The sequence below is a fragment of the Colletotrichum higginsianum genome, chromosome 8 (assembly GCF_001672515.1).
Source record: "Colletotrichum higginsianum IMI 349063 chromosome 8, whole genome shotgun sequence".
NCBI classification, from domain to species: Eukaryota; Fungi; Ascomycota; class Sordariomycetes; order Glomerellales; family Glomerellaceae; genus Colletotrichum; species Colletotrichum higginsianum.
The window spans coordinates 3,004,191-3,024,168 of record NC_030960.1 but is presented as its reverse complement, the minus strand read 5'-3'; the positions used below and the strand labels follow the sequence as shown (position 1 = coordinate 3,024,168).

Sequence of the window (19,978 nt, the reverse complement as noted above, 5' to 3'; positions counted from 1 at the left end):
GTGATCAGGATTTGGGAAATGGAGCCTCAAGAACTCGTCCGAGCGGTTCCCAGTGCCAATAGGCAACATATACCAGAAAGGGCGTCTTGTATCGGCGGCATAGTGCTCGTTTTGTGGGTGGGATGAGATGGGATTATTCATTCGGAGCACTCGGAGTTTATGCTATGGCTCTGCTCCTGCCCTTACCAAGCTGGAGGACCAAGTACGCTCGGCTCTTCTAATCAATTCTTCATACACAGTCCAGGCCAACGCCGAACTCATCGCTTTTCTGCTCATACGGAGTGCCACTCCGTCTAACAGTGACCGTACGCCCTCCTCGCCAACCATCTTGCGGCAGGCTTGGTACATGTTCCGATAGATGGCTGGCTGTAGCTGGATCCTCGTCTTGACGGCGTCAAAGGGGTTGGAAACGACGGAGCAAGCGGCACCAGCCATAATGGCAGAGCTGAAGTTGACCAAGGTTGCATGCGATGTTTTGATGGTGACGGGGTCGTTCGAGCTCTGTCTCCCACTATCGACGGACAGACCACTCAGGCGTTTCTTAAGAAGCTCGTAGAATAATACATACATGCCTGCGTACGGCGCATCGCGGACCGCCGTGGCGCCAAAGCCCGCGAAGAAGCCTCGCAGGCCGTTCGTTCTGTAGATGTCGGATGATGCACCGACCAGTGACTGGTAGGAATACAGGTTCGATTCATACCGAACTTTGATGACGGTAAGAGGCATCAAGACGAAGCCGGCAAACGTGCGAGCCCCGGCGCCGGCCATAAGGTTCGCCGTCGGAGTGAGCGTCGGTAACGAGGATGAATGGGCCATCCTGTTAGCGGCGTCCTGGCCCAAAAGATGGGATTGAGCGACATGTTCGCGGATAGAGTTGAGTGATGTGAAGTAGAGGGCCGAGCCGAAGCCGGTTCTGAGGGCCGACGGGACTGTGCCGCGCCAGAGTGTCTGAATCTTGTCCGGGGCGGCGGCAACGTCTCTGAGATACGACATCAAGGACCCGTGGCCCGACTGTTGCATGCGCGTTTTCAGTAGGTCGAGCGGTTGCAAAAGCACCGCCGATGCAACGCCGGAACCAAGTCCGGCAACAAAATGGCGAGCTGCAAAAGCGGGATGAATAGGTTAGCTTGAGCACCGGCGAGAGATGATTTGTGACTTGGTGTGGGCATCAGCAGCATCGGCGGCGGCGGCGGCGACATCACCCATAGTAATCAAGACAATAGTGAAGACCCGGGTGCAGTAGGTTCTCAGATAGATTCGATCGGAGAGTGAGTCCGTTACTTACATGATTTTGCCCGGCCAGAGGTAGTCGTCTGTTGAGACATTGGGTCGAGCTGCCGTGCCGTTTCGAATGTGTCGTCAAGAACTTTTTGGACGCAGTCTTCGAGCGGCTTTAAGTGTGAAGATGATTGTTAAGGTTCGGAGCCATCATGTCGCAATGTTGAGACTCGGGGCATGTGCGAGGTAATCTCAATGATGTTGTGAGGGAGTTAAGTCATGAATAGGGATCCCGAAGTCATGATGACTTTTTAATGAGTGACTACAGGGGTGTCTACAGTAGCTAGGCGGCGCTTGTCAAATGGTCAGGGATCTATGTGATCCGTCCGTGACCCGGGGGGGGGGTTGTTATAGTGACAAAGGTGTATTATGTCTATCCGCTCTCTGAATCGCCAATCGTCTCGTGACCCGCCGTCAGCCCAAGGGTCACCAGCTCTTTTCTCATAATACAAATATAACGAATACTGATGTCTCCCCCCCCGGAAGCCGCATGTCTTATGCATCAGGTGTGGTGATGCCATTGGCAATGACTCTTTCACTGGCTATCGCCCATCCGCAGCCCTCTCTCTGTGTGTCGCCGCAGATGCAGGTAGTCATCCCCTTCATCGTAGTTTCCCGTCATGTTTGACCAAAGAAGCGAAGCAGTACCAGTAAATCTCGGTAGTCTTGATGTTAAGCATGTTTTCCGTTCCTCATCCTTTCACCCCAGCTGACCTGTAATCACCAATGACCGACTCAAGGCGCCCTGACAGCAGCCGGTGTCGCTTGACTATGTCAACCCATTCGGATTGTTTTGTCACTCCCTCGCCTTCCTCGCCGAGCCCAGCTAGCAGCGTGCCGAAATCGCCACCAAGCCTACCCAAACTGCCCGAGCAGTATAACACCTGCGTCAGAATGCTGTCTCTCGCGACCTGGTCCTTAACTGTGGGGAGGTATTTCCCCAAGGTCTCGAGGAGCATCTCAACGAGATGGAGTGGGAACGTCGACAACGTCGACGGCAGGGGCTGGAGAGGATCCTGTGTGTCGGTGTTGGGTCGGCTGGCCTGATGGCCTGTAGTGGGGAAGATACTCCTAAACATGGAGACGACCCCGAAGCTTTGCTCACGAAAGATCTCGACATACCGTTTGAGGTACTTTTCTGTCTGCTGACCCCCGGACCAAGACTGGTTGCTAGCACCTTGCTGCCTGTGCCGCTCCTCATCGGCCAATTCACGGAGGGGCTGTAGAGCTCCCAGAGTCGCGTCCAAGGTGGCTACGCGGCAGCAAAGAAATAGCAGAGAGAGCGTATGCTCCTGAGATTCGCGGCTTGCGGAAGTCATCGAAGATAGATCAGGAAGTACTCTCCTTAGCCAGCTGACAGTGCGGAGTGACGCAGCCAACTTGAGCCCTGGGGACTTGAGGGCCGTGATAAGATCGGCCGTCATCTTGACGATGGCTTCATCGGCCTGGCGAGAGACTAGAGCGACTAGCGGAGAGTCCGGGTATAGACCGTGAAGCCTCCTGATGTGGGCATTGAGGTCAAGGGCGGAGGCGTAGTTGGCAGGGATGATATTGATGGCCGAGGAAAGGAGGGTAGGGAGTTCAAGAACGTCAACGAGGCGCTCAACGTTGCGCAATAGAAGCAACGCACGTTTTCTTTCGGCCAGGTCCTCATTTTCGCCGGATTTGCTGTAAGTTGTAGAAAAGCGCAAAGCTTCCGCGTCAAGCTTGGGTATCGCATTACGTAGGTCGGTTGTATCCGCGACCAAGGTAGGCAAGGCGCGGGTTAGGCTAGCATGATGTGAGGCCGAGTCTATGACTGATTTGTGAGAGCGCTTCGAAACGCCTTGTAATGAGAGGAGAAGTGATTGTGATGACTGAGCCAAAGATTGAGGCTCGGACGATGTCAGAGCCGCCGGGCTTTGATCAGCGAGATGGGACAAATAAGCAAGCTTGGTTGGCCGTGGTGTCGAGTTGGCGTCGACTCCGGGGGCGGGCCGGGCGTCGAGAAGATCAAGGAGAAGGTCAGCCATGATTGCAGTTGCTAAAGCTTGATGGTCACGTTTCAAGGACGCGATTGTAGACGTCGCCAATGATGGGTATTCGGAGATGTGGACCGGAGGGGACGTAAACGTGGCCATGCGAAGATACTTAGTCCTCTGAGCTGAAAGTTCCCTACCCAAGGTAGGTAGGTACCTAGGTGGTAGGTATCCATCCGTATGGGTCCAGTAGGTGGAGAACTGGACAGTTTGTATATATCGAAACAAGTTTTTAGCTGAGGTAAGCTTGCCGATCCATACCTACCTACCAAATGAATGAACATGTATACGCCACCTGTTTGTACCTACCGCGATTCGTCGCAAAACGTACCAACAGCTTCCTCCTATTCCTTTACGTCTCCCAACCAAGCTCACACATATGATAACATCATGGGGTACTGACTTTGCGGCGCATCCCATGCCGGTGTCACGACTGCCGCTGTAGAAAACCGGAAACACCTGTCAAAGCCCTCAGTTGCTGCTCCGGCCCACCTGATACGACCACAAGCCTAGATCGCTTGGACTACGGATACTGTACATGATAACCGTTTGACGCGTCGCCTGCTCATGACGATTGCTGAGCCATCGAGGTACGTACTCGAGGCCCCACCACACCTACCTTTTCAAGGGCTCCAAGCCTCCAAGGGTCCTCCTCCATCAAGCTTAGCTTCCCCAACAATACTCCCAGCTCCTCCCGCGCCTCTGCGATTGTACCTGTATTCCTCATCTTACGCCGCCCACGCTGGGTCGTACACGGGACCTTCGCTTTAGACGCCATCTCGGCCCAGCCTCGTCCGCTTCCAAGCATCTGACGGACCCACGGAATACCCGGTGACAAGGCTTTCTCCGTTCAACCAACGGCCGCTACATATTGAAAAGAAGACCACGCCCCTCCACCCAGTCCGGCGAGCAAACCAGCACGACTGTCTTCGATTCTTTTTGCCAGCTTCTGTACCGCCTGGCCGTTTGCTTCACCAAGCAGCATCGAGACAATACAAAGACGAACGATAGAATGAAGGACCCCTTCTTCATCGAGCCACTACCATGGCTTGTCAAGGCGACACAGCCTTTGGCTGACTACTTCTCGCTCCCGACTCTGCCGATACACGTTCACGAGGTCTTCGCCTCCGCCTTGCTGTACTCAGTCATATACTATCCAATTTCGCCACTACTGTCACGTTTGATCGTTGGCCGCAAATACCTCGACCTTCCCCGGAAGAGAAGGATCAATTGGGATGCTCACGTTGTCTCTCTCGTCCAGAGCACTCTTATAAACGCCCTGGCCCTTTGGGTCATGTTTGTGGATGAGGAGCGCAGCCAGATGGACTGGCAAGCGCGTATGTGGGGATACACTGGTGCCGCTGGTATGATCCAGGGCCTCGCTGCTGGCTACTTTCTTTGGGACCTAGTGGTAACGAGCTGCAACATGGACGTCTTTGGCTTTGGCACATTGGCTCATGCCATCAGCGCCCTATTTGTCTACTCGCTAGGATTCGTAAGTCTACCCACTCGAAGCTCCTCTCTCCTAGTATTTTCCCTGACCCTGACTCTTCCAGCGACCTTTTCTCAACTACTACGGCTGTGTTTTCATCCTTTGGGAACTGTCAACGCCCTTCCTCAACATCCATTGGTTTTTCGACAAGCTAGGAATGACTGGGTCCCGCGCGCAATTGTACAACGGCTTGATGCTTCTATTCACTTTTTTTTCCTGCCGTCTTGTCTACGGAACATACCAATCGGTTAAGGTGTTTTCGGATATTTACGCCGCCATCAACGCTCACCCTGTACTGCCCAAGGAGATATCCCCAGAAACGGGCGCCATTCTTGCTCCGACAGGCGTGATGAGATTTGCGACAGATGCGTCGACTGTTCCGACGTGGCTGGCAGTGACGTACCTGATCAGCAACCTGACCCTCAACAGCCTTAACTTCTACTGGTTCGTCATGATGATTCACGCGGTTCGCAAGAGGTTCCAGCCGGCCAAGTCGACAGACAAGGCAGCTCAAATCGAGCCTTCGTCTACAAAGGTTACCGCGCGATCTGGGCAAACCCCCGTTCGTCGGCGCAAAGCATAATATGGTCCATGGGCTTGGCGTCTCTATTTTTGAACAGCTCAAATAAGAGGCGTGCAGAGGGCAAACTGTGGACGATGCAGTCGCTTGGAGGATGTGACCAATGGTAATGACGTACGGATAGGCGAGGGATATCTGTATAACACATATCGGTATGATATTGCATTGCTGGATTGCACTGGATACGTACGGCCTGGAGTTAAACATTCTCGGTAGCCTTTGTCATGATTTAGTTTTGATGCCGACCCCAGTGTCTGGTTGGGCTACGCCTCGACTTGCTTGTTTCTTCCAACTGCTATGCTGTTCCGTTCCTCTGCACGTCGTCACCTAGTAGTCTCGATGGAACGAACATTCTAAAGACGCATACTCCTTTAAAGGAGCAACATGCTCTAATCGAACTGTTACAGCCCCGGGACAGAATGGCAACGACACTGTTGTTCATAGTGCTTTTATACACCATGGCGCAAACGTGTCTATTCACATGTTGGCGCTGATCCGGAAGGAAGAAAAGTGACGCCCGATACTGGTATATGCTGCATCAGGCCGTGGGTTAAGTAGGTTACTGATGACCGTACGTCCATCAAAAATCTATTAACGTTCTTGCTGAATAGTATTAAGTACATCTAATGCGTTTAGACTGTTGTGATGGCAGCGAGGATGTCTACAGCACACCCAAGTCATACAGTAGTGTGTCCAGGAAAGTAGAAAAACACAGCCGATGTATTCACTCGCTGCGATCCGTAACATACGGGCCATCTGTACGTGAAAGCATTCACGACTAGAAACCGAAAGGGTTGTTAGGAGCTTGTAGTCAATATTAGTTAGCTGCCCCCCTAGGAACCTTGGCCATGGCGTATTGACTTACTTGCTTGGGAGAGATTGGCCCGCCGCCCCGTTGCCTGCGGCATCAACTTCTTTGCATCTCCCGTGACACCGAACCGGACCGGCGGAGGAGGACCTGTCTGCTGCGGCATCAGGGGCTGGGTTGAAGGCTGCATAGAGCCAGCGCTGGCCATGCTGGTAAAGCCACTCATACCGGTCTGCTGAGGCTGGAATCCCGGCATGCCAGTTCTTTGCGGCTCCATCGCGGGAGGCAAATAAGAGTTGATGTTGCCAGTTGGTTGTTGGTTGAAGCCCTGCATCGCACCAAATTGTCCCGAGAAGCCCGTAGGCTGTGATTGCATCGGAGAGAATTGGTTTTGTCGCTGGGGATCAGCGAAAGGGCTTTGTGTAGGCGCACCCGTTATCATTGGCTGCATTTGCTGCATGAACTGCCCACCAGCCTGCTGCATGCCAGGGTTGAAGCCCATGACCCCCGGAACAGGTTGCTGCTGAGGGATAGGGTAGGGATTCATCTGCTGCTGAGGGATCTGATGTTGCTGCAAAGTATACTGTTGCTGCAACCGCGCCTGACTGATGTCGTTGAGGCTCTGCCCTGGTGGTGCGACCTGCGTCTGGAATGCTTGAGAGGAGACGCCAGTCATCTGAGGCATTAAGGGTGGGGGCGCAAAAGCGCTCGGCTGGGCCGACTGAGGCGCCGACAAGGGTCTGGCGGGCGGAGGAGGCATCAGAGAACCAGGACTCGTGGTGGCAACAGGCGGAGCCGGCCGTTGCCTTTGCATAGTTTGCTGCGGTGTCTGCATGCCAGTCGGGTTCGGTCGGATGGTATCGAAGAATGACGGTGTAGCTCCCGTGGGCTGGGAAGCTTGCGACGGCGGCTGGCTCACAGCCGAGCTTGGGACCGTGGGCTGAGCTGTCCGTTGCGGTTCCAAAGGCTTTGTCAACAGCGACAGATCCTGCATAGACCCAGTGAGGGCCGGCGCTTGGGCGGCCGGGGCTGGCTGTTCCGTTGATTGGGCAGTTGCGGATGCAGATGAAGGTGCCGGGCGTGGCGGCTCTTGTGGATGTTTTGATGGCTTTACGTCCCATGCATCGTCGTCGAAGCCACCAGTTGTTGTGGACGTCGCAGGAGTTGCCGAAGCGGAGGCAGGCGACTTGGAATTGGCGTCTTCGCCGGGGCCGGTGCCCTTCGCGGCAAAAGCTTTGGGGTCAACGACATCACTCGTCTGGACCGCTGGGGCCGGCCTGCCCTTCCTGGTGTTGTTCCGCAGGGCACCGCCGGGCCCGGAGAAGAGACCTCCAGATGCGCCATCACCTTCACCATTGATTTTGTCGGCACTGCTCTTTGTGCGACTGAACTTGTGATCCAGTGTTCGCATAACCTTGAGGACATCTCCCTCGCGAAGGCCCAAGTTACGAAGCACCGAGGCGTCGACGTCCGGGAGAACGCTTTCGTCCATTGAATCCTTAGCGAAGGCCTGGGCATATCGTTCGCACAATCCCACTGCAACGTCGCAAGAAAGGAAGAACTGGAACCAGTCGTACTCGGGCTTCTGAGGTTGTCCGACGGAGGCGCCTAGTCCAGCAGAAGGTGAGTCCCTGGCCGTATTGGCCTGGGAGGCCCTCGCCTTCTTAACGTTTGATAGTGGCTTGTCCTCATCCAATGAGATACCCGTGACCCGTTCGACATACTCAAGATCCTCGACCGACATCTTGGCGACGGGGACTGCAATCTTGACACCGTTCATCTTGTGCAGATTAATCTTGCCGTCCTTAAGTCCCAAGAACTGTGCATCGACACTGAAGGATTTTGAACGGTCTGTCCAAGTGCGTACTTTGGCAGGATCCGGCTCTGTCATGAACACATCAGCAAAAGATGCACCATGCATGGACCGCAACATATTGTGCTTACTGGATTTGCCAGAACGGCTGCCGCCTTCGCCACGTCCGTTTTCTCGTTTGCTCCGCTGCCCATAGTTATTACCATTTTCTCTCGCCATAAGACTACTGCCTCGCTTTGGTAGAGGCATTCCTGGCCCTACCTGCTGTGAGCTGTCTCTTTGAGCGGCCTTGACAGCCTCTTTCGTCAATCTGATCTCTTCCAGTCGGTTCTGTTCGACAGTTGACCTCGCCGCGTTCAGGCCGGTGGTGCCGGAGGGCGGAGTGATGGAGCCTGTGACCTCGATGTAGCTGCTTGGGACAACGCCCTCCTTCCCATTCTTGACACGTCGGACTTGCCACCATTCCTCACTCTTGGAGTCGTCAATAATGATGACATCGTCACCGACGGCAACGGTCACCTCGTCGTCACCCTGGGCCATGAAGTCGTAAAGCACTTGACCCTTCTTCTGGGTCTTTCCGGAACCGGCCAGGATGACTTCGCGTAGCCCTTCAGCTTTGACGGCCCCAGCCAGTTCGCCCAGGGCGCCCACAATCTCTTCGGCTGTATCCTTGGCGCCCGCATGGAAGTCAACACTCTTGCTCGGCCTCACAAGTTCCAGAAAAACGTGTTTCCCCTCTCGGGAGTAGTGGGTCATTTTTTCCGCTGTCCACTCCTGAGACGGACCGTCCGACGCACGTTCTGGGGCAATCAAGATGTTTCCTGTCGCCAAGTTAATGCCGAGGGTAGTAGGCATCTTTTTGCGCTTGCCCATTACAGACACCATCTCGTTGATGTTGTACATATGAAACCCGCCGGGAGCGCGGTAGGGTGGTTCTTCGATGATTTCCGGTGAGTTATCGTACAGGTGAGTATCCATCGACCTCTGAGACTGAATACGCGCAGGTGCAGCCTGGGAAATCGGTCTAGCGGGAAGAGCAGGGCTTTTAATCGTCTCGTCGTCTGATGGTTCCGAAGCCGGAGACTGCGGCATCATGGGAGGGGTGGCGGCACGGGGAGGAGGGGCAGAACGGCCAGCCATTACGCCTGCCAAAGCTGCCGCGGGGTTATTGGCTTGGGAGCTGCTGGGCGAGTAAGTGGACTCGGACCTCTCGGAGTAAGTCTCTGTGTCGGTAGCGGCGGAAATAGAACGTGACGGCAGCGCTGGAGGGGGTGAGGGCAAGGCCACTGGCTCTTCGACCTCGCCCAATTCAATGTAGTTGGCTGGAACGAATCCAAAATCGCCATCCAGGCCAACTAAAATCCAGTCGGGGTCCGACGTGTCGTAAACATCGAGTACAGCATCCTCGGGGAAGGAAAGCTCCTCATCAGTCTGTCGGGTATATTCGAATAAGGCGCGTGCCGTGGCGACGGGTTGTGCCTGAAGCGCAATTAGGTATTCGATGCGACACGGAAGAGGGCGAGAACACTGTCCAATGCGCCTACCTCTTCAACGTAGTTATTGGGGACAAGTCCCTCTGGTTCTTCTTCGTCATCGGCACTGGCCTTTTTCTTGGCTTTCCACCAGTCGTCTTCGGCATTCTTCTCAGTGACATAGAGGACATCGCCGTCTTTGATAGTGAGCTCGCCTGCGGCCTGAGGCACGTAATCATACACGGCTTTGTAGACTCCCAAGAAACCCATATTGTTCGAGCTCTGGGCAGCGTGGTGTTGATGATAACGCGTGAGATGAAAATTAGGAGGGCGTCGGCGGGAAAAGACCGCAGATCATGGGCTTGAAACGTGTGAACGTAGACGGCTGCTCGCCAAACACGACAGAGCCAAACCCTCTTCGGTGGGTTCGCTGCTCGCTGCCGGCGGCCCCGGAGACAGGTGGAAATAAGAACTCGCTTGTGTCGAACAATCAGATGTGAAGGTGCTCCTAGATGCAGTAAGCGCCTAGATTAACTCTTGCGCTGCAAAGCAACTAGGTCTTCCCCGTTGGGAGCGCTTCGGGATTGACAGGGGGAGGAAAAACCACTCTGTGTAACGCAAGATCAATATATGCCATGCTCACTTGCTGTAAACTTCCACTGGCTAGAAGACAACGAGCGGTATAGCAAGTCACGGGGAAGGAAGCGCAGAACAAAAGGACGTAGGCCGGGGCAACGCAGAACAATGCGGTGTATGGGTGATGAAGGAACCGCAACGAGAGGAGCGTCGGGATAGCTTACAAGTCGTGAAATGTGGCCACGGCTTTCCGGCGCGTTTGTGTGTCTCGGGTATCGCTATCTATCGCATGGGGTCGTCGGTTTGTGAGGAATGACGACGCTGAACCGGACAATGTCACGCTGTCGATATTTGGCACGTCGTGCTATGCCACGGAGGGTTGGGGTTGGGCGGTGATGTATCCGTAAACGTAGGACGGATGCTGTAGGAGGCAAGGAAGCCAAGACAAGACAGCGGAAGAGGGAGATGCAGGTTTGCGCTCGAAGCGAGGTGAGGTAAGGAAGGTTTGCGTCAGTCGATCTGTGGTTGTGTGGAGGTGCGGTTATTCGTAAGGCGTTCTTCTTGTGTTTGCCGGTAGTTGGTGAAGGGGAAATTCGGGCCCGTGGCCGATCGTGTTGCACCTGGAGTCGGAGAAGCTGGGCTTGGGGGGGGATTGTTTGATTGAGACTGGGCCGGAGTTTGTGGAGAAAAGTGACAACAAGGAACTTTGGGGGAGGGGGTAATGTTCGCTGATGCTGACTGGATTAAAATGGGAATTACCAGTGCATGCATTAAAAAGCAAGGCCCTTTTCCTTGCTAGGTCAGTAGGTACCCGATGGAAGTGCCAACCTAAGGTATCTACGTGTAGAGCCCAGGTACATGACGACATGACCCAGGTACCTTAGGTAGGTAGCAGGAAAACAACCGCCATCTGCAGCGATTCGTTCCCCGCAACCAGCCTCGTTTCTGGGCACCTACGCAGTAGATAAGTATACCTAGGGATTGGATACTGATTGCCCCCCAAACTGGCTGCCCGATCGATATATGATATCGCCAACACGGGAATCGATGCCACTTCCAGCGGACTCGCAGATTCTAGCCAAAGTACGGCGTAATGCAACTACGATTCAAGGTATCTCGATGGCCCGACACCAACCAACAAAGTACCTGTTTACCGTACCATTTTCCGATTCCACGTTCCTAAACCTCGACTGCATGGCGTCAAATCGACCGTGAGCCTGTCTACAAGCAATCCTATCGCCTTACTAACTGCTGCCTGTTTGGCTTCGGCTGAAAACACCTGGGAAAAGCTTAGGATCTTGGCCTGATGTATGCGGATCATTCGGCCACGACCCTTCTCTGGACTGCACAAGACTGGAAGGAGATGCCACCACATCATTCTGGAAGACGGCCGCACTGCCGGGCCCGCCCGGCCCCGCCATATTATCGTTTTGCCCATCGGAATCAAAGGCAGGTGCAGCAGCGGTCTCGCTAGCTGCGCTGCCGGGTTCGCGGTGCACCACGGCCTGGTGCCCGCCAATGATGCTTTGAGCTACGCTCTGCTGGTCAGCGGTAACAGTAGACTCAGAAGATCCCTTGGCGCTGTAGGCAATGTACTTGTGAAGCCTGCCATCCGAGTTAGCATACTTGCATCATTTGATGAACACCTCTACCGTAAAACTCACATGTCCCGTTCCTCCCTCAGGGTCTGATATCTGAACTCTTCTCTACGGTCCGGCACGTTCGTCTTGACCATGGCATTGCCCGCCTTACCAGGAAGCTTGAATTTGGGACCAAGCCACTGTTCCTTGATAGCACTCTCAAACCCACTTTGCTTGACAGAGTTCTTTGCAAGCTCGCACATATCCACCGGGCTCAGCTTGTAGATCTGGGCCGCCACCGCGTACTCCTCCATCAGAGGTTCCTTGGTGAAGGCAAACTGCAATGGATCATCTGTCGAGAGAGACACGTTCAACCCGCGGCGGAAGTACTGGTAAAACGGGTTTCTCTCGTAGGCGAGGAACAGCGCGTTGTTACTCAGCGGAGACATGGCAATCCCAATCTGCTCAAGGTAAAAAATGTACTGCAAGAGCGGAACCTTGCGCAGCAGCAGTCCGTGGCTGATGCTGTGGCAACAGAGAAGGGCCACAGCAAGATGCTCGCTGTCACCGGCTTCACCGCAGTGCGGCCGCAACACGAATGTGTTGAACCCCCGGCGCTTTCGTAACGCATTAAGCGACGACATGTTGGCGAACAGATAGTAAAGCCAATAGCTGTAGGGAGGGTTCTGCTTCGAGTCCCACACCTTCGGCACCGGGAACTTTTTGAACAGGCGACGCTCAACCTTGCTCTCGTCGTCGACGCTGTCGAAACCAACAACCCTCTGCAAAAAGATGTGAAGCTTCGGGTGGCTCGAAGGATCCCTAGATACCTCAAATAGAGGCTCGAAGACATTCTTCACCACCTGCTCAAAGGTGTCCATGAGGCCGCTCGCCTTGTACACATCGTACAAGCGCGGAATCTGAATCAGCCACCGAACGTTGTGAGAGAAGAGCTTATTGTCTACAACCCAGGCGGCGAGTTTGTCCCACTCGTCGAGGGATTTACCGTAGATGGAAATTCGCCACTCCACCATCTGGTACTTGCTCGACTCGAGATCAGCAATGACCTCCTTGGTGATTTCGGCCAAGTATCGTCCGTTGATAAAGTTGTCCGTCTTAAGGAAGATTGTTCGAAGTCGAGACTCGCCGATGGGGTTGTACTTGAGGTTGAACTTGTCGAATCTGTGGAAAGAGTCGGTATGCGCCTTTGGGGTTGGGTTAGCTATCACGCTCATGGGCTCAGAATGGGTGCAAACTCACATGCATGTCCAGAGTATCGATGGAAAGATCGTATGCGGTAAGGTTGATACTCTGGAAGACCTCTGCTAGAGTGAGATGCCGATCGTCGCGATAGAGCACCACCTCATCAGGACACTTCTTCATCTTGCTCTTAATGAAACGCAGGAGATGCTTCTGGTTCATGCAGGCAGAGTGATGAACGTGGGTGTCGACCTTGCGCACATTGTAAAAGTCTCTGTGGGGCACCTTCTTACTGTCTGCCGTCTCTTGGTACTCGTTGAGGAGGGCGTATAGATTGAACTTGCCCTCGAGATACTGAAGTCGGCGGAAGGCAAAGCTCTTGCTAGGCCCGTCTGAGGAAATGCTAAGAATCTGGTCCAGATCCATGTAGAACTCTCGGATGGTAGGAACACGGACAATAGGGGCTCCGTTGGCCTCGGCCTCCTCGTCCTCGAAGACTTGGTAAACACCGCTGTCATCTAGCTTGAACCTCATCTTGTCGGCCGAGGGAAGGGGAAGTAGATCGTCCATTTTGAAGTCCTCGCCAATGTCTTGGCCGGGCTTTCGCTTCTTGGGTGTTGGCTTCGTCTCAACGTCAGGCACCTGACGACCCGCGTAGTCGCCAGCGGCAGGGGGCAAGACCATGCTGCCGGCTAGGCTGTTGGATGCACTAGTGATGTGCTCAGCGGTGGTCACGGCTCTAGAGTGCTCAGTTCCCCATGCTGGCTGGGGTGGAGGGGGGTAAATCGACCAGGACGGCTCATCCCTTGGGTTGTCGTCCGGCCCCTGCAGAGAAAGTCCAATGTACCTCTCTCGGAGATCCATGATGCTCTGAATGTTCTTAGAGATGGCACTGAGCTCGGCTGTGATGTGAGGGTCCGTGTCCGAAAAGGCAGCTACGCCGAGGGCGGCAGGATGGTTCGGAATACCGGTATTCGAGCCAGTGTTGTGATCAAAATTCAAGTCGCCTGGCTCTTGGTTTGCAAGTGCTTGTGAGCCTTCTTGAGAAGGACGACTCCGGGGAGGGGGGAAGCTATCCGCCCCAACAGATTGGTAAACGCGTTGCTGAGTCGGTTCCAGTAGCATCGCGTCCTCGAGCGGCGACGCCTTCGCTCTCGACGTACCCCGTTCCTTGCTCAAAGGGGACGAATCCATTGGGTGCTCGAGCGCTCGCGGGCCGACGGCGAGATCGCGATGCTCCGAGCCGACGATAACGGGGCTGCCATGAGGAGGCGTGGAATGACCCTGAGACCACACACCACTCCCCGTCTTGAGCTGGCCAATTTGGCTCCGTTGATAGAAAAGTTTGGCGTCCGTCTGGCTCATCTGGCGCTCCGCAACTGGGTCGTAAAAAGCAGTCCGGGTGGGAAGGTCACGAGGAAGCATGCCATCCTGCAGACCAGCGCCGTCGTGGCTCTGTCCGCGGGGTGATAAAGGATCTGCGTCTGACGGAAGTACATCGTCCTTGGTTTGCTCTCCTGTCCCCTCGGAGCCTGTGTCACCTCGGGAACCCTGAGCGGCTAGTTCGCCGTCAGAATCGGTGTCCACGTCATGGAGTAGGAACGTATTGTCTCGTTTGGGAGATGTCGAGGCGGATGTTGGATCTTTTTCAAGGAAACTTGTGTCTAAAATAGAGCGGTTTTATCAGTATGAAGCTCAGAGCTGAGGGAGGGATCTCGACGGTCGCATTTGGGACGAACGACTTACCAGCGTAAACATGCCAACTATGTTGATTTGGGGGAAGAGGCTTCAAAAGGGTACATACCAGCCATTTCGAGAACCTAGCCTTTAAAACCCTGTCGCGAAGTGTTGTAGAGCGCTCCCCCCCCCCAAGAAAAAAGAAGAAAACCCGAAGCAAACATCATGAGCGATGGGCAGCCGAATTATGACGATAAGATTTTGGCCTATCGCTATCGCTATACCGGTTAATCGCATTGATGGAGACACCATGTGGGATCTCGATTGGATAAGAGGCTTGGAGAGCGGTTGGCTCCGATCTCCGGCATACAGTCACGGCGGGGTCCTATAAGGGTGGAGTATGTCCACAATTAACTAATTGGGTACCAAGCAGTAGCCGTTGTCACGTATCTTATCCGTCCCTGTAACTCATTCCAAGCCGAATTTGTGACTCAACCAAGACTCATTTTTTTCACGTTCTAGGCCCGTCGTGCCGAGTCACCATGGGAAACATGGGTCAATTCATCTGTAATATTTGATGTGCGCATCTTCACCTTTACATAACGCAGGGCTTTATTTCGTATTCGACCCCTTCTGTACTCTCGACGTCTTGGCTCTAGAATCTAATGAGTACAGTCCTCCGGCACCGAAGACGATGATTGCTCCAACCAGCGTTCCCACGGCTAGGCGATTTCCAAAGAGCCATATGCTCAAGAGCAGGCTGACCAGCTTGCGAATGTTCAGCACGATGGTGACAGTCAGTGCTGAAGACACAGCAGCCAAAAGGTTGACACCCCTGATGCATGCGTACTGGGTAAGAACATTTGTTGCGAGGTACGCAAGTTGGCTCGGGATGCGAAATTTGGCCATTCCTCCTCCAACATCTTCACCAAAACCAGGGCCAGCAAGCTGTGCCAGCAACGGCAGCGATAAGGGCGGGCTGTCGGCCAGTCGTCGAAATTGACGGATCAGCGAGGGCGCAAATGGCAGGAAAAGTGGCAGGGATAACAAATGCGAGTAGAACAGGTTCTCTCTCCACTGAGGTCCGTATTTCTTGTACGTCTCCTCAGTGTAGAGGCCCATGATGGCAGAGAGAACTTGCGCCACGAAGAGAATAATGAGACCGGTCCCAAACGCGGGTCTATCGCTTTTCTCGGCTGATTTTGATGAGTCCTGTTTTGTTTGTTTGGAATGTCAGCGCCGCTTCTTGATTAACCTTGTATTGTGGCTTGCCTTGGATTGTGCGTCCGACCACGCTGCAGTGATGACACCAAAGGTCAGAAGAACAACCGCCACAATCTGTATGCGCGAGTACTTCTTCCCATAGAGGGTACCAGCAATCATTGTTGTGATGCTTCCACCGGAGCGCAGAATAATGTGAACGGGAACGGAGATGTCGTAGCTGAAGGCGTGGTTGTTCAACACGTTGATGCTGAAGAACAGCACAATATTGATGATCCACCGGCGCAGAGGAACCTTGTTTTCTCGGATAAAGAAGGGAGGCCTTGATCCGTCAAACTGAGAGAAGTATCCGGTGATGGCTACGAAGAGAAACTGGACGAAGGTCAAGAGAGTTCCTATACACAGCGCTCGTTAGCACGCTGTCGCAAGTCAGCGACCTAGATTGAACATACCGCTCGCGGGTTCGACTCTAAGGAGGTGAAGTTTGGTGAGCAAATGACGACAAGATGGGGAACAATTCGCACTGACTTGATAATAGCCTCTAAGGCGTAGACCTATGCACAGGGATGTCAGCGCATCAATTCCTTGGAGCAGTTGAAGAGGTACAGGATAACGGACATTGGAGCAGCATCCGCCAAAGATCAGACCAAGCATGACACCAACTGCGATCCATTGGGCAAATAGACTTGTGACGATGCGGCCAGCTATTTGCATGGGCTTCTCAGTCGAAGGGTGTCCGTTCATGGCCGATCCATTGGCGTTGTCGGTGATGTTCTTCTCGTCATCGTCGCCCCGGGGGGCGGGTTCCATCTTCTCCGAGGAGAGCGATGAAATGCCTTTCGGCTGGCCGCGTCTTCGGGTAGGCGCCGAGGAGGTCATCGAGGCCGTCGGAGCCTGTGTAGGAACGGTACCAGTAAGATGTTGTACTTTTTGGGCGGATTTCAAAATAAAAAGAGAGAGAGAGAGAGGTGCAACGTGCCCGGCAGATTGCTACAGCGGAACAGTCAACAGAAGCTGCCAGGCTGGCGAAGCGGGGACTCCACTTAATGCCTAAAACGAGCAAGCTTGCATCTGGTCTAGTCTCGTTTCGGGCCTTTCCTGCTGCACTACGGCTTGGTCCAACGGCACAACTAACTCCAAGTCGCGGGTATCGAATTCACTGAGGTCTGAAAAGAAATTGGACGTCAGCTCGTGCAGCTATTACCCGTTCAGTGGGTGGAATGAGATTCCTCACGTGTTTGTACCGAAGCTAGACTTTAAAAACTAAATAAATACACAGAATGACCGTTACTGATGGGCGGCGCGTCATTCCTTGATAAGATAAGACATTAAGCATTTCGGAAACCTCCTTACTTACCTAGGTGCCTTAGATACCTATTTCTACCTACCTACCTCTAATGTTTTTGGACTGACCACACACACACACCAGAGGAGCGAAAAGGCGGCTCTAGAGGAAACGTTAAGTCCGTCCTGACTCAATACAACCAAACATGCACATACATCATTTCATTGTGAGAACTTCGTTGCCTTCAATTCTGCGAAGAAATCAGCGAGGCATCGCCACCGTGATACGGTTGGCGGGTCCATCTATCCATAGTGCTTCTTTCATGTCTTCCACCACTTCTCAATCCCATGCTTCCCCCAAGCACCTTTCGATGGCCCGTAGTACCCAGCAGGTTCCTTCCTGCTGCTCGTGTTGGCCTCTCAGTCCCCGAGTTTAGCTGGCGGTGACGGCGGTCGTATCAATCAGCCACGGCTGTGACACAGATCACGGACGGCTCTTCCTATAGACAAAAATTGCTTCATCGTGAAAGCCGACGCCCTCGACCCGCATTTTCACACCGTCCTGCCGCGCCATGTTCCGTCACCTATGGGCCCTTCCCACTCAGCCTGGTCCTCAAGGAACCCAGTCCTTCGCCGACTTTATAGTGCAGAAAAGACGAATAACTGCGCCAGGAAACGACATGTCAGCACGTTCAATATTTCGGCGACAACACGGAAAGGAAATGGAGTGTGCAGCAGAAAGATCTTACGTTGTTCGTCGCCGCAATCGCAATGCTATCCTCAAATGGATGCCAACTCATGTGTAGGATCTTCTTGTTGAAGTCGATCTGGTCGGCATCAGTTTCCTTGCGCATTCTTTGTCCCTGGCCGCCAGCTCCAGCAGCAGGGCTACCAGCACGAGAACCTCCCTTCTTGCCACCGTTGGTTGCGGTTGGGCTGGTAGATGAGTTGATGGGCGTCGGCACGCCAACCTTCTTGGCCTTGAATGCCGACTTATCAGCCTGCAGCACCACCTCAACTTCTTTCTCTGGGTCCGACGGGTAGATCATGAAGTTGTTGTTGTAGCTGCCAGTCATGACATTCTTGGCGTCTCCTGAGAAGACTACTTCGAACTTGTCAAATATGCTGTCATTCTCATACGTGTCGCAGAGCCGGGGACGCAGGTGTTCGTGAATGGGAATCGTCTTGACTGGCTGGCGCTCCATGTTGATATCCCATATCTTCACAGTCAGGTAGTCACGAGAAAGAATGTAACGGCCGTCGTAAGAGAAGCGAACGTCCGAGATTGACGAGATAATTTCGGAGAAAAATGACCTTGAAGATGGGTCTTCTTCTTGTTCGAAGACTGGTATCCGTCAGGCCGCGTCAGCTACAATCAGATGGGGACAAACGTTAAACGTACGCTTTGCATGACTGTCGCACAGGGCGCTCTGACGCATGTCGGCAAGCTTGATGGTGCCCTTAGAGCTTGCGTACATGAACCAATTGCAGCTCAGGGGATGAAATTCGGCGGCAGTTATCACCTCGGTCAGCTCCTCCATGTTGGCCGGCTTGATATCGACAATGTTGAAGCTCTGATCCTGGATGTTAAGGTTCCACAAGTTGATGCGGAGGTCGTCGCTGCTGATAAATGTCTCGCCATCGCTATTGACTGATATACTGTTGATGTGGTAGGCATGGGCATTGGCATAGGTCCGGCGGGGCACAGCGGCGACGACGGTGTCGTGGTGGGTGAGGCGAGGCATGATTAGGTCCTCGGCGTTTTTGAAGCGATGCGCAGGCGACTGTTTCGGAGCGCCTCCACCTCCAGCGAGGTTTGCGGGAGTCAGGTCGTCAGACAAGTTATTCTCGGCAACGACCTTGAGCGACTTCTCAAAGACCTTCCATAACTTGATTGTCTTGTCATTTGTTGAGAGCAGGTAATGGGATGCATTCTGTCGGCGGCACCACTTGATCTTGTTGATTTTCTCCTCGATCTCCAAAGATTTCAGGTAGTCGAACTCGGGCTCGTGAGACTGAAACTCCGTATGGAACTTGTACTCGCATGTCTTTTTCTGCTCGAGGGCATCAGTAATAGCCGCATAGCAAGTCGTCATCGTATGTCAACGGGCCAGGCCAAACTCACCGTCTCGTTTCGTTCGAACAGCACAACACGACCTCCCTTGTCTCCTGTCGCTAGGTAGTTGCCCGTGTGATCGAACTCGACCGTCGAGATGATATCAGCTAGACGAGAGGATGCCAAATTAGATATACGCAGGACGAAATGGGTGTAGTATGGACCTCGCGGAAAGGGCGGCGGTAGACACGGGTGTACAGGTAGGTGACTGACCTTCGGTGATGTCCTCCACATCGCCCTTGTCGCCAAAGCATCTGTTGCGTCGGGTAAGCACTCAGTTAAACAGGGGTGGGGCAGCCATGTCGGAGATGAAAAGAAGACAGGGAGCAAGCAGACGGGCACATACTGGGTGAACTTCCACGTGGGGGAGTTCGTGTCACTGTCCACCATGATTGCTGACCAGCTCTGAGACGTCTAAGAAATGGACCTGTAGATGTTGAGATGGACGGAGGAGGCGAGGTGGCGGGGCACGTCGAGGAGGAGGGGCGAGCTCTAGTCGTGCGGAGGAAGGGAAGCTATCTTTCAGCACGGGGCGAGGCGGATAGGGTTGGGATGAGCCACACGAGAGTCGCACTTCGAGAGGCGTATCGTATCGGCGGTGTTGAGAGACTTCTGCGACGATATATGCAGTCGATGTAAAAACACGCAGGCGAAACGGAGTAGAGAGCGAGGGGCAATTGCGGCGACGTACGGCCAACGATTTTCTGTTTCCCTTTGGGATAAGGTAGGGCCGGCGGGTTGAAGTTGACGGACTGGGGAGGGAGGGGGAGAAGGGAGGCCCGTAGGTAGCTCGCGGAGATGGGTTCCTTAACAGAAAGGAAGCTTGTGCGTGGTGCGGCACTGGACAAAGCGTATGGGGATTG

The 19,978-nt window shown here is 53.8% G+C and overlaps 6 protein-coding genes across 6 annotated transcripts; 1 reads left to right on the top strand and 5 right to left on the bottom strand.

Moving 5' to 3' along the window:
- Positions 1–162: 162 nt before the first annotated feature.
- On the bottom strand, positions 163–3,290 carry CH63R_11873 (Dor1-like family protein; the record flags this gene model as incomplete). The annotated part of the gene is made up of 3 exons (XM_018306847.1): positions 163–1,011; positions 1,286–1,391; positions 1,993–3,290. The coding sequence occupies 3 exons, from the start codon at positions 3,288–3,290 to the stop codon at positions 163–165; spliced, it is 2,253 nt and encodes a 750-aa protein (XP_018153688.1).
- A 1,018-nt stretch (positions 3,291–4,308) lies between these two features.
- Positions 4,309–5,371, top strand: CH63R_11872 (TLC domain-containing protein; the record flags this gene model as incomplete). Its single annotated transcript, XM_018306846.1, has 2 exons — positions 4,309–4,791; positions 4,853–5,371. 2 exons carry the CDS (start codon positions 4,309–4,311, stop codon positions 5,369–5,371), a joined length of 1,002 nt encoding a protein of 333 aa, XP_018153687.1.
- A 775-nt stretch (positions 5,372–6,146) lies between these two features.
- Positions 6,147–9,731, bottom strand: CH63R_11871 (SH3 domain-containing protein; the record flags this gene model as incomplete). Its single annotated transcript, XM_018306845.1, has 3 exons — positions 6,147–6,172; positions 6,234–9,468; positions 9,534–9,731. The coding sequence occupies 3 exons, from the start codon at positions 9,729–9,731 to the stop codon at positions 6,147–6,149; spliced, it is 3,459 nt and encodes a 1,152-aa protein (XP_018153686.1).
- A 1,550-nt stretch (positions 9,732–11,281) lies between these two features.
- On the bottom strand, positions 11,282–14,628 carry CH63R_11870 (AMP deaminase; the record flags this gene model as incomplete). The annotated part of the gene is made up of 4 exons (XM_018306844.1): positions 11,282–11,642; positions 11,702–12,822; positions 12,878–14,481; positions 14,622–14,628. 4 exons carry the CDS (start codon positions 14,626–14,628, stop codon positions 11,282–11,284), a joined length of 3,093 nt encoding a protein of 1,030 aa, XP_018153685.1.
- Positions 14,629–15,106: 478 nt separating this feature from the next.
- Positions 15,107–16,594, bottom strand: CH63R_11869 (NST UDP-N-acetylglucosamine transporter; the record flags this gene model as incomplete). Its single annotated transcript, XM_018306843.1, has 5 exons — positions 15,107–15,674; positions 15,750–16,110; positions 16,168–16,184; positions 16,244–16,269; positions 16,322–16,594. The coding sequence occupies 5 exons, from the start codon at positions 16,592–16,594 to the stop codon at positions 15,107–15,109; spliced, it is 1,245 nt and encodes a 414-aa protein (XP_018153684.1).
- Positions 16,595–17,638: 1,044 nt separating this feature from the next.
- Positions 17,639–19,505, bottom strand: CH63R_11868 (Protein phosphatase PP2A regulatory subunit B; the record flags this gene model as incomplete). The annotated part of the gene is made up of 6 exons (XM_018306842.1): positions 17,639–17,662; positions 17,749–18,344; positions 18,402–19,053; positions 19,125–19,222; positions 19,329–19,369; positions 19,462–19,505. The coding sequence occupies 6 exons, from the start codon at positions 19,503–19,505 to the stop codon at positions 17,639–17,641; spliced, it is 1,455 nt and encodes a 484-aa protein (XP_018153683.1).
- Between the last annotated feature and the right edge of the window lie 473 nt (positions 19,506–19,978).